Genomic DNA, 12,211 nt, shown 5'->3' on the forward strand with positions numbered 1-12,211 from the left:
TATTATGCATCACATCTCTTAGTGTCTTGTCAAGAGCCTCAAAAGCATGTCTATGAGTCATGGGAGCTTCATCCCATATGATAAATGAAGCCATTCGTAACAGCTCAGCAAGCTGGCTATTTACTTTAATATTGCATGTCGAATCAGAAGTTATATCAATAGGGATCTTGAATCTAGAGTGTGCGGTCCTTCCATTGTCAAGAAGTTGTGCTGCAATACCAGATGATGCGCATGCCAAAGCAACTTTGCTCTCTCCGCGTATGCGAGAGAGCAAGGCATTATAAAGATAGGTCTTTCCTGTTCCACCTGGCCCATCCAAGAAGAACACAGTCCCACTCTTCATGCCAATGACTTCTAAAACTCGATTGTAAGCTTCCCTTTGTCCAGCATTCAAAGATGATTCAATTCGAGCAGACATGCCTCTTTGTTCCTCCACATTATACATTAACTCTTCAGCAAACACTCCATGATCACTCATTACTTGCAATGTGTGATCCACCTGGGGCATTCGAGAGTAATCTGAGAGCCTCTTTCCATATTGTTGAAGCATTGTCTCCAAGTTCGACAATGCTTGGTTTTGTGCCATGTGTTCATAGATACGCTTATTAGTTGTGGAAGTCCTCATATGATATACATGGTCCTCAGAAAGCTCCTTATTGAAGTGATTCCACAATGCACCAGGACATATCGGCTCACAAAAAACCAAAATGATTACAAATAGTAGCCGTAATTGTTTTCATGTTTGTTGAAATGAAGCTTCCTCTAAACAAAGAAACCATTCATCATCAACTTGCAATAATCCCCATGCATTGCATGCTTCTTTAAATGTTTCATTTACTCGTCCATTGAAGGTACGAATATCATCAAAAGACCTACATCCTTTGCATAACATGCGCAAATAGTATAACTCTCCGGCAGTGGGAACTATGTTGTACATTCTTCCAATCACGTCTCCTTTCTGTCTTGGAGTCCATGTTCTGCTTGTTGACTTCCAAACCCACTTTGTTGGGAAGTCTATGTACAAAAAATCATTGGCCTCTGGATATCTTTGATTTGCAACAAACCACTCAGTGAGTGTAGTCTTTTTGCTAGCCTCTCTCTCCACCACACTTTGTAGAGTCGCTTTGTCATTAAAGAAGACTTGATTTTGATGAGGTAAATGAACATGGAGGCGTTGTATGTTAGGTTTCTCTTGATGCAAGTCAAACCCAAATATCCGCCAGATAGCCTCGGATGCTGATACATATCGTGCATTAAGATAGTTTGTAACTTCATCTAAAATCCTTGCAGTGTCTTGTAGAGCAATAGTAGTCCTGTCATGTCCCTTATATACATACTTGTAGAGATATTTCATAGCGGATATAGTGGAGCAAACCTCGACATTGATATGTGCATTGTACCTTACTGAAAAAAATGGATTGTATGGAACAATCCATTTATTATTCATTTGCACATTCTTATAAACAGTGTGATTTCCATCATCCCTCCTCATGTATGTTGGGTATCCTTCCCTATCCACATTAGTCAATCCACTGAAGCCTCGAGGGTATTTAAACCTGCACTTTCCCTCTACCATACATGGAGCATTTCTATTCAAGTTTCCACATGGACCATGTACATTACACCGACTGATAATGTCATACAATTGTGGAAACATCACCTTATTAGGAAGCTCCGCACACACCATCTTATCATAATGGGATGTCTCTGTTGGTTTGTGTTCAGGATAAAGTATCAATAGAATGTGGGCATGGGGAAGGCCTCTCTTTTGGAACTCAATCACAGAAATGTGTCCAATGACCTTACCAAAAATCTCCCCCTTAATCAGCAAGCCCATCAAATCCTTGAACTTATGGTAGAAAACACGTCCAGTAAGGTTAGGACGATCGTTGGATGTTTGTCCAGGCAATAACGCATCCTCTATCTCCTTCCAAACAGGATTGCATGTGAATGTTATGAAGAGATCAGGCTTCCCCCTTTTGCGTACAATTGCCATGGAATCCTGATAAAGTTGGTTCATATAGCGTGGACTACCAACATATGATGAAGGCAATACCACCCTCCTGCCAACATTAGCACCCAATAACTGTTCTCTGTCACCCCTTGTTCCATCTCTTGCTCCGATCTTGTCAGCCAAACCTTGATACACCTCACTGCGTAGATCACTTTGATGATTGCGAACCCATAAAAGACTCAACTCCTCCATACAACTGTATGCATCAAAAATATATTGTTGCAGTAGCCTACCACCACATAGAAGACATTGTGTTGTGTCATCCCTGATTTGCAATCTATACTTGTAGAAATCCATTGTAGAAATATACCTTGTATTCCCTCCCCCTTGCTCTCTGTTTTCCCATGGCGTGTCTAATGCCTATATGTAGGGATTCCAACCTTCTTCACCACTTGGAAATAGCAACACATATAGGAGAGGCATGTACGACCTGTGGCAATTTGAGATTCTTCTTAGACCACCACCAGAAAGATTCAACACAATATCTCGATGGCCAATGTTGCTCTCATCGCCTTGACCAGGCATGATTGCAGCAACTTCCGCACCTGTTGGAGCAAGGTACTGCTAGCCATTAGTACGTTTCTCAATGATGACCATCCTTATGTTAGGAATATTGGAAGTTTGAACCATTGATGCAAACTGCTTGAAAGCTTGAACGTACGGATTTACGCGATGCATCATTGATTGCAAGATTTCCAAAACATCTGGCCTGAGTTTAGAAACATGTTGCATCCTATTTTTCAACTCATTCTCAATGTCAAAAAAATAAAACTGAGCAAAGCGAGGGATTTGATCTGGCTGTTCTTCAGGCATCAATGGACCAATTCTATGATAGATAGATCCATGCACTTTGAAGGTATAGATTCCTTTTCTTTGACAGAGAGATTCATCTATATGAGCTCCTAAAGAAGCAAATGCCAACACACTATTGTATGCTCTAATATGTTTTAGAAATTTCTTGCTTCTAGTATTACCTCCGTGCATTAATTCTCTTAATTCTAAAGGAGGTTCACATAATGGTGGCAAAGAAACACTCCTTGAGTTGCAACAACTTTTCCCCACAAATGTGCGAATGGTCTTCGCTTCTATCTTCCAAGCAAAAGCACCACAAAGGGAACATGAAAAATCCAAGTTGCCTATGTTGTGAAGTATAGACTTTTTGTGAAAAAGTGACAACATAGAGATATGCATCAAGGGTGTGTTTTCAGGATATATGTAGGTGATGGATAGGCAATGCCCTTCGCCTTTGGAGTAATATCCCTCTCTAGAGACAACTATGGGCTCCCCATGAACATTTCCATTATTGACTTCCAAATTGCTTCTCACTTCAATCTCCTCTCGATTTTGTAGAAGCATTGGATCAATATCTACATCCATTCCAACCCTTCCCTGAGAGAATTCATTGCATTGATCCACATTTATCAAATGCTGCCAATCTTCCAAGCGAGCTACATTAATCCCCCCTAGAGAGCACCGAACTCTCTCTCTTGCTGCTTCACGCGTGTAGCTTGAGAGGCTTGACAGATCCTACTACGTCTTGCATGTCTACGAGACAACACCTTCGGACCAATAGCCATCTGTCTCAAAAAGAACTCTTATAAGTAATCTTAAATGTGGAGAATTAAGGAGAGACTGGATCTTCTCTCATAGTCTCCATCCCTCACGTTTCATGTATGGAAACTATGATATATATATATATATATATATATTTATTTATTTATACCTATACATTTTAAAAGAGGCGAGATTACAAAGGGGGGAGGAGCTTGTGTACCAGATTAGAATGACTACTATGGAACAATAGTTGAGAGAGAGAGAGAGAGAGAGAGAGAGAGAGAGAGAGAGAGAGAGAGAGAGAGAGTTGGTGCATAACACAACTTTGGAGAGCACCTCATTCAACATGTTATGGCCACAATTTTATAGAGAGAGAGAGAGAGAGAGAGAGAGAGAGAGAGAGAGAGAGAGAGAGAGAGAGAGAGAGGGGGGGGGGGGGGGGGGGGGAGAGGGGGCTACTTCTCTCACAAAGACCACTCCGAAAAGTAGCAGAGAGAGAGAGAGAGAGAGAGAGAGAGAGAGAGAGAGAGAGAGAGAGAGAGATGCGCTGCATAACAACTTTGGAGATCACTTCTTTCAACATATTATGGCCACAATTTTAGAGAGAGAGAGTGTGTGTGTGTGTGTGTGTGAGAGAGAGAGAGAGAGAGAGAGAGAGAGAGAGAGAGAGAGAGAGAGAGAGAGAGAGAGAGAGATCTTGAAAGAGGCAAATCTATACACCTTAAATTAGGCGTTGGGACTTTGTGCACCAAATCAGCATGACACTTAGAGAGAGAGAGAGAGAGAGAGAGAGAGAGAGAGAGAGGATCTAAAAGAAAAGAGAGAGAGAGAGAGAGAGCTCGTGCATAACACAACTTTGGAGATCACTTCTTTCAACATGTTATGGCCACAATTTGAGAGAGAGAGAGAGAGAGAGAGAGAGAGAGAGAGAGAGAGAGAGAGAGAGGCGAATCTATACACTTTGAAAGAGGCGAGAGAGAGAAGGGGAGAGGAGTTTGTGCACCAAATTAACATGACCATTTAATGAGAGAGAGAGAGAGAGAGAGAGAGAGAGAGAGAGAGAGAGAGAGAGAGAGATCTTGAAAGAGGCGAATCTATACACCTTGAAAGAGGTGAGAGAGAGAAGGGAAGAGGACTCTTTGCACCAAATTAGCCTGACCACTTAGGGGTAGAGAGAGAGAGAGAGAGAGAGAGAGAGAGAGAGAGAGAGAGAGAGAGGGGGGGGGGGGGGTGACTCAAGAGACATAATGGAAAAAACACTTAGAAAAGAGAGCTCATCATCCATCCACTACATACATAAGATAGACCATCCTCACGTAGATCCCCATAGTAGCCTAAAAATGAGAGAGAAGAACATGTAGATTCGCAAAGCCTGTAAATGAGGAAGATGTGAGTATTATCGCTCATCATCGCGAATCTATACACCTTGAAAGAGGTGAGAGAGAGAAGGGAAGAGGACTCTTTGCACCAAATTAGCTTGACCACTTAGGGGTAGAGAGAGAGAGAGAGAGAGAGAGAGAGAGAGAGAGAGAGAGAGAGAGAGAGAGAGAGAGGAGGGGGGGGGGGGGGGGGGGGGGGTGACTCAAGAGACATAATGGAAAAAACACTTAGAAAAGAGAGCTCATCATCCATCCACTACATACATAAGATAGACCCTCCTCATGTAGATCCCCATAGTAGCCTAAAAATGAGAGAGAAGAACATGTAGATTCGCAAAGCCTATAAATGAGGAAGATGTGAGTATTATCGCTCATCATCCATCCACCACAACACGTAAATCCCCATAGTAGCCTATAAATGAGAGAGAAGAACATGTAGATCCGCAAAGCATATAAATGAGGAAGACGTGAGTATTATCATCCACTACGTACTTCACTTCCTATGAGGGGCCCCTTGCTTTGAACTCGATGGAATATCTCCAGTCACATTAAGCCCCTTCTTGGGCCAATGGGTCGACACCAATGCATTGAGCTTGTTTGTGATAGACCTGACTTCAGATACACCTGTATTATGTTGTATTGCTATGGAAGTCAATTTGTTGCTGGTGCTTCGCAATTCAGACACAATGCTTTTTAAATCAATGCCATCCTTGTCAGGTTTGTTCTCAAGAAGAGACATTTCCAAGAAGCTCATGATTTTGTCCTGGTTGCTTTTTATCTCACAAAGTTGTACTTGCACTATGTTTTGTTGCTGCAAAACATCATTGATCTGTACTTGCATCTGCACCTCTAAGCGGCGAAGATAAACCCCTTGCTGATGTTGTAAATGGCTCAACCCGTGAATGCTCTCTTTGTGTGATGCCTCCACTCTCTCACATGAGGCTTGAATGTTGGAGTACATTGTGCGGATGGCACCTAGCTCATTTGTAATCTGCCTCTCTGATGATCCATTTGTTATTTGCCTTTTTGAAGGTCCATCCCCCCTCGTGCAACACACTTGGCAGTTCGCACATTGTTGATTTGGTGTCTCTCTGGAGTAGAAAAGACCACCTCCAATGAATCTCCTCCAGAGGCAAGGGCTTGCTCCATTACTTTGAGAAAGTTAAGATAGGTTTTTAGGATAAGTTAGGACAGAGCGTGGAGAGGATTGGCTCGATACTCTCTCTCTCTCTCTCTCTACCTCTCTCTCTATCCTTCTTTCTCTCCATTTCTGTCTCTATCCATATCACGATTTTTCATCTCTACCGATCTCTTGATTTCCCTCCTTCTCTCCTTATCCCTATCCGCGCCATTCTATAACGTCATTTTGACATTTTGAAGACGTCAATATTTCATTTCATTACATATCTCCCTCTCTCTCTCTAAATATTTTCCTCATCCTCTCTCTCCATCTCTATAAATCTCCGCGTCGGCTACTTCTCTATCTATCCTTCTTTCTCCATTTATCTCCCTATCCCTATCGCGCTTCCTCCTTCTCTACCGATCTCTTGATTTCCCTCCTTCTCTCCTTATCCCTACCCGCGCCATTCTATAACGTCATTTTGACCTTTTGAAGACGTCAATATTTCCTCATTTCATTACATCTCTCTCTCTCTAAATATTTTCCTCATCCTCTCTCTCCATCCCTATAAATCTCCGCGTCGGCTACTTCTCTATCTATGTACCTTTCTCTCCCTATCCCTATTTCTCTTTTTTCTCTCTACCTATCTCTCGATTTCCTCTTTCTCTCCATTTCTCTCCCTATCCCTATCCGCTATCCCTCCTTTTCTCTCCACCTATCTCTCGATTTTTTTCACCACCGCTCTCTAAAGATTTTCCTCCCTCTCTCTCTCTCTCTCTCTCTCTCTCTCTTCTCTCTCTCTCTCTCTCTCTCTCTCTCTCTCTCTCTCTCTCTCTCTTTAAATATTATCCTTCCTCTCTACCTATCTCTCGATTTCCCTCCTTCTCTCCTTATCCCTATCCGCACCATTTTATAACGCCATATTCACCTTTTGAAGACGTCAATATTTCATTTCATTACATATATCTTTCTCTCTCTCTCTCTCTCTCTCTCTCTCTCTCTCTCTCTCTCTCTCACACACACACACACACACACACACACACACACACACACACGCATAAAAAAACGCACTCATAGATCATTTTGACTTTTCAAAGACGTCAATATTTCATTTCATTACATCTCTCTCTCTCTCTCTCTCTCTCTCTCTCTCTCTCACACACACACACACACACACACACACACACACACACACACACACACACACACACACACACGCATAAAAAAACACACTCATAGGTCATTTTGACCTTTTGAAGACGTCAATATTTCATTTCATTACATCTCTCTCTCTCTCTCTCTCTCACACACACACACACACACACACACACACACACACAAAAATTAACTCATAGATGATTTTGACCTTTGGATGATGACGTCAATATTTCATTACCTCTCTCTCTCTCTCTCACTCACACACACACACACACATTACCTCTCTCTCTCTCTCTCTCTCTCTCTCTCTCTCTCTCTCTCTCTCTCTCTCTCTCTCACTCACACACACACACACATAAAAAAACACATAAGTCATTAATATATTTCATTGAAGACGTCAATATTTCATTTCATTACATCTCTCCCTCTCTCTCTCTCTCACTCACACACACACACACACATAAAAAAACACATAAGTCATTAATATATCATTTCCTCTCTCTCTCTCTCTCTCTCTCTCTCTCTCTCTCTCTCACACACACACACACACACACACACACACACACACACACACACACACACACACACACACACACACACAAACCTAGGATATATATATCATTTCCTTTCTCTCTCTCTCTGCCAGTTTGGTCCCACACGTCATTTTTGACTTTTTGATAATTTCCTCTCTCTCTCTCTCTCTCTCTCTCTCTCTCTCTCTCTCTCTCTCTCTCTCTCCTCTCTCTCTCTCTCTCTCTCTCTCTCTCTCTCTCTCTCTCGCGACGGGTTGACAAAGGGTGAGGAGAGTGTCTGCGGGTCGTCTGCAGCTCACGCATGGCGGGCGAGTGCACAACGGACAGAGAGGGTGCATCGAGGGTGCAGCGAGGGTGGGGCAGGGGGGTTAGCGGCTGCTGGTTGATGACAACACGGGTGTAGCAAGGTGGCGACAGCGCGAAGAAGAGGGTGCAGCGAGGGTGGGGCAGGGGGGTCAGCGGCTGCTGTTTGACGACAGCGTGGGTGCAACGAGGTGGTGACAGTGCGAAGAAGAGGGCGGGCGAGTGCAAGACAGGGGCGGGCGGGTTTGGAGTGCAAGTCAGAGGGCAGCGGGTTGGTCAGTGGCTGTGGGTTGACGACAGGGAGGGTGGGGGAGGTTGGGCGAGTGCAAGTCAGGGGCGGGCGACTGCAAAGCATGCAGCGAGGTTGGTCAGCAGCTACGGGTTGACGACAGCGAGGGTGGGGGAGGTTGGGTTGACAGATGCACGCGACAGAGGAGGGTGCACGTCAGGAGCAACTTGAACAGTTGCCTTCTTGAACAACTGCGAGAAGAATGAAGAATGTACTTGAGCCTTTGAGCAGCAGTCGACAAAGCCCGTAGAATCAGCAGCAGCAGTCGAGGAGGCCGTAGAATCAGCAATAGCAGCAGTCGAGGAGCCCATAGATTGGAGAGAAGAGCCCGCAGGTGTTCGTCAACTCGCAGCCGTGTCTGCTTCTCTCTCTCTCTCTCTCCCACTCTCGCAGTTGTTCTCTCAGCTCTGCAAGTTGACGACAGCGAGGGTGGGGGAGGTTGGGCGAGTGCAAGTTAGGGGCGGGGGACTGCACATCATGCAATGAGGTTGGTCAGCGGCTGCGGGTTGACGACAGCGAGGGTGGGGGAGGTTGGGTTGACAGATGCACGCGACAGAGGAGGGTGCATGTCAGGAGCAACTTGAACAACTGCCTTCTTGAAGAACTGCGAGAAGAATGAAGAATGTACCTGAGCCTTTGAGCAGCAGTCGACAAAGCCCGTAGAATCAGCAGCAGCAGTCGAGGAGGCCGTAGAATCAGCAATAGCAGCAGTCGAGGAGCCCATAGATTGGAGAGAAGAGCCCGCAGGTGTTCGTCAACTCGCAGCCGTGTCTGCTTCTCTCTCTCTCTCTCTCTCTCTCTCTCTCTCCCGCTCTTGCAGTTGTCTCTCTCTCTCTCACCCGCTCTCACAGGTGGCCCCGCTGTATAGCAGGTGGTAGCAGTCTCTCCCTCTCTCTCTCTCTCTCTCTCTCTCTCTCTCTCTCTCTCTCTCTCTCTCGCAGCAGGCAATGGACTTTCTCTCCCTCTTCCTCTTCCAACGCTGACTCTCTCTCCCTCTTTCTCTTTCGGCACTGGTACCTCCTTCATTCAAGCTACTCACGCGAAGTGAATGCAGGCGGCTTCGGCTTTCCAACGTCAACTCCAAAGTTCAAATCCTCATCCGGCGGACCTCCAATCAGAGGCATCAGCTGAAGCCACGTGGAAGGGGGGGGCTGAATCCCTCCCCGCTTTATATTAGTATAGATGCTTTAAGGAGGATCACGAACATAACTGACCATCAATACATGAGAACATAACTGACCATCAATACATGAATCCTACTATCGCTGTTGTTTATAGGAAATTCGAACTCTAGTATTGTTTTTTGGTTACCTCTTGAGTGGACAAAAAAGTTGTGTTCGAGACATATTATTTGGGGAGTATAGAACCTCTATTGAAACTTGAGAAGTTAAATATCCAAAAACATTCTTTGAATAGACACATAACAACCCCCGTTCCCCTCCTTTCTCTCTTTCTCTCTCTCTCTCTCTCTCTCTCTGGGATTGTGGCCTGTGGCCTCTACCGACAGTTGGTGCGTGAATCATCTCTTCTATACTCAACAATTTAGCCATCATGGCCTAGCACACTTGGCATGATGAGTTGCACAAGAGTCCAAGATAGCCTCTCATATTTCAAGGAGCCATATGTAGCCACTTGATTGATTCCTTAACCTTTCAGAGAGATGCTATGTGAGAGGTGCACCTAGCCACTTACTACTACATAAAGTAGCTTCATCTTGTACACTTCAAGCATGGTGTTAGTTCATCATTTGAGTCTACTCTCTCTCTCTCTCTCTCTCTCTCTCTCTCTCTCTCTTTTGCATTGAGTAATTAGTGTAATAATTAAGTATGCTAACATGAATGGTACGCTCCCTAATCCCCTCTAATCCTTTAAATTGGTCCTAGAGCCATTGGGGTGATTCATATCTTTTAATCATCATTAGGTCCATTGGAATTTTCTCCTAGCTAATTGCATATCTCACTAGTTGAGTTCTAACCCTATGTATGTGTGAGCACGTCTTTGGTAGACCCAAGAGGCCATTATCCTCCATGGATTAGGCGGGCTTGATTAGGGAGCATTAAGTTTCATTAGAGGCACAATTAGGTCATGCATTAAGCATTCACCTCTATGCTTGTGTGATTGGAAGCAATCTCCAATCAATTGATTCAATCTCCCTCATTTAGAGTGCTTCTTTTGTGTCGATATTGTGTGATTTGCATTTCTAATTTCATCAACTTCATTTTTCATTTGCATTGCTCACATCCTCTCGAAGCACTCTTTGCAAGCTTTTTGACAAGCCACTGATCTTGCATTTTGAGCTTCATTAGCCCCCTGATCTCGATCTCCAAAACCTTGCTATTTAAGGTGTGTATATGTTCTCTCTCTCTGTGTGTGTGTGAGTGCCCGCGCACGCAACTCAGCTTGAGATATTAAAAGTTTTCAAAGCTACCAAATTGATTTTGCGTGCGTACGTGTGTGTGTGTGTGTGTGTGTGTGTGTGTGTGTGTGTGTGTGTGTGTGTGTGTGTGTGTATGTGTGTAGTTTTTGACACCTAGTGCTCGCATGTGTGTATATGGTTTGACTAAGGGCTAGAAAAATACATTTTTCCTAATCGAAGAAAATAAGGTCAAACTTGAAATACACACTCATCAACCGTAGCTGTGAAGACTACCCTATACTCAGCCTCAGAACTCGAAGTGGCCATAGTAGGTTGCTTCTTGCTCAACCATGATATACAAACTGCCAAGCATGAAAAAAAAACCATTTGTGGACACTCACGTGTCAAAACAACCAGCCCAATATGAGTCCGAAAAAGCATGTAAATCCGGCGCGGTAATGATCCCCCCTTGGGATAAAACAAGCCAAGATGTAAAGCCACTAAGGTAGCGTAAAATACTCTTGACAGCCTCCCAATGCTTAGACCTTGGGCTATGCATAAATCTGCTGACTTGTGAGACTGCAAATTGAATATCTGGCCTCGTGTTGCATACATAAATCAGGCAGCCAACAACAGTTTGGTAAAGAGTGACATCAGCAGGATCACCAGCATCATGTAGACTTAACTTCAAACCTGTTTCCATGGGAGTGGCAATAGGTTTGCAATCCTCAAGTCCAAACTTACATAGCAATGTCTCTATGTAACTTTTCTGACACAAGGCAATACCACCATCGCACTCCTTAAACTGTATACCCAAGTAATGATGCAACAATCCCAAATCTTTCATCATGAAAGTAGCATTCAAATCAACCTTAAATTCAAGAATATGTCTCTCATTTGGTCCAGCGATCAACAAATCATCTACGTAAAGAACCATAATGAGAAGTACATCACCCTCACACTTTACATACAATGTGCTTTCTTTTGGACTGTTACGAAAGCCTCGTTGGACCAAACGAGTGTCAATTTTCTCATAACAAGCACGAGGAGATTGCTTCAACCCATACAAAGCCTTCTAACATCTGCACACTTTGTCCTCTTGCCCTTTCTTGACAAAACCGCGAGGTTGCGCTAGATAAACTTCCTCAAATATGTCACCATTCAAGAAAACAGTAACAATGTCCGATTGAGTACATCCCAACCAAAATGAGCTGCCAATGCACATAGAAAACGCACAATAGTCATACGACAAGTGGGAGCAAAAGTCTCTTCATAATCTATGCCTTTTTGCTGTGCATAACCCTTTGCAACAAGTCAAGCCTTATGGCGATTGATCTTACCATCTCGCTTGCGTTTCAACTTGTAAACCCACTTTGTACCAATGGCCCTTTTCCTAGGAGGCAAATCACATAAAGTCCATGTGTCATTTTCTATAAGTGCATCATATTCTGATTGCATGGCAGCCATCCAATTTTCTGAATTCTGTGCTTCATCAAAAGACAGAG

General features: G+C 43.9%; 1 protein-coding gene and 1 pseudogene across 1 annotated transcript; both read right to left on the reverse strand.

Annotated features, from left to right (window-relative positions):
• Positions 1-736: 736 nt before the first annotated feature.
• Positions 737-2,311, reverse strand: LOC147454915 (uncharacterized). Its single transcript, XM_086517093.1, has one exon. It carries the CDS (start codon positions 2,309-2,311, stop codon positions 737-739), a length of 1,575 nt encoding a protein of 524 aa, XP_086373219.1.
• A 3,113-nt stretch (positions 2,312-5,424) lies between these two features.
• On the reverse strand, positions 5,425-6,096 carry LOC147454916 (uncharacterized; annotated as a pseudogene).
• Between the last annotated feature and the right edge of the window lie 6,115 nt (positions 6,097-12,211).

Source organism: Adiantum capillus-veneris, chromosome 7 (assembly GCF_014529385.1).
Source record: "Adiantum capillus-veneris isolate H3 chromosome 7, ASM1452938v2, whole genome shotgun sequence".
Lineage (NCBI taxonomy): Eukaryota > Viridiplantae > Streptophyta > Polypodiopsida > Polypodiales > Pteridaceae > Adiantum > Adiantum capillus-veneris.

Excerpts from the sequence above, each read along its gene's own strand:
- LOC147454915 (XM_086517093.1), bottom strand. The coding sequence starts at position 2,311 with ATGGATTTCTACAAGTATAGATTGCAAATCAGGGATGACACAACACAA.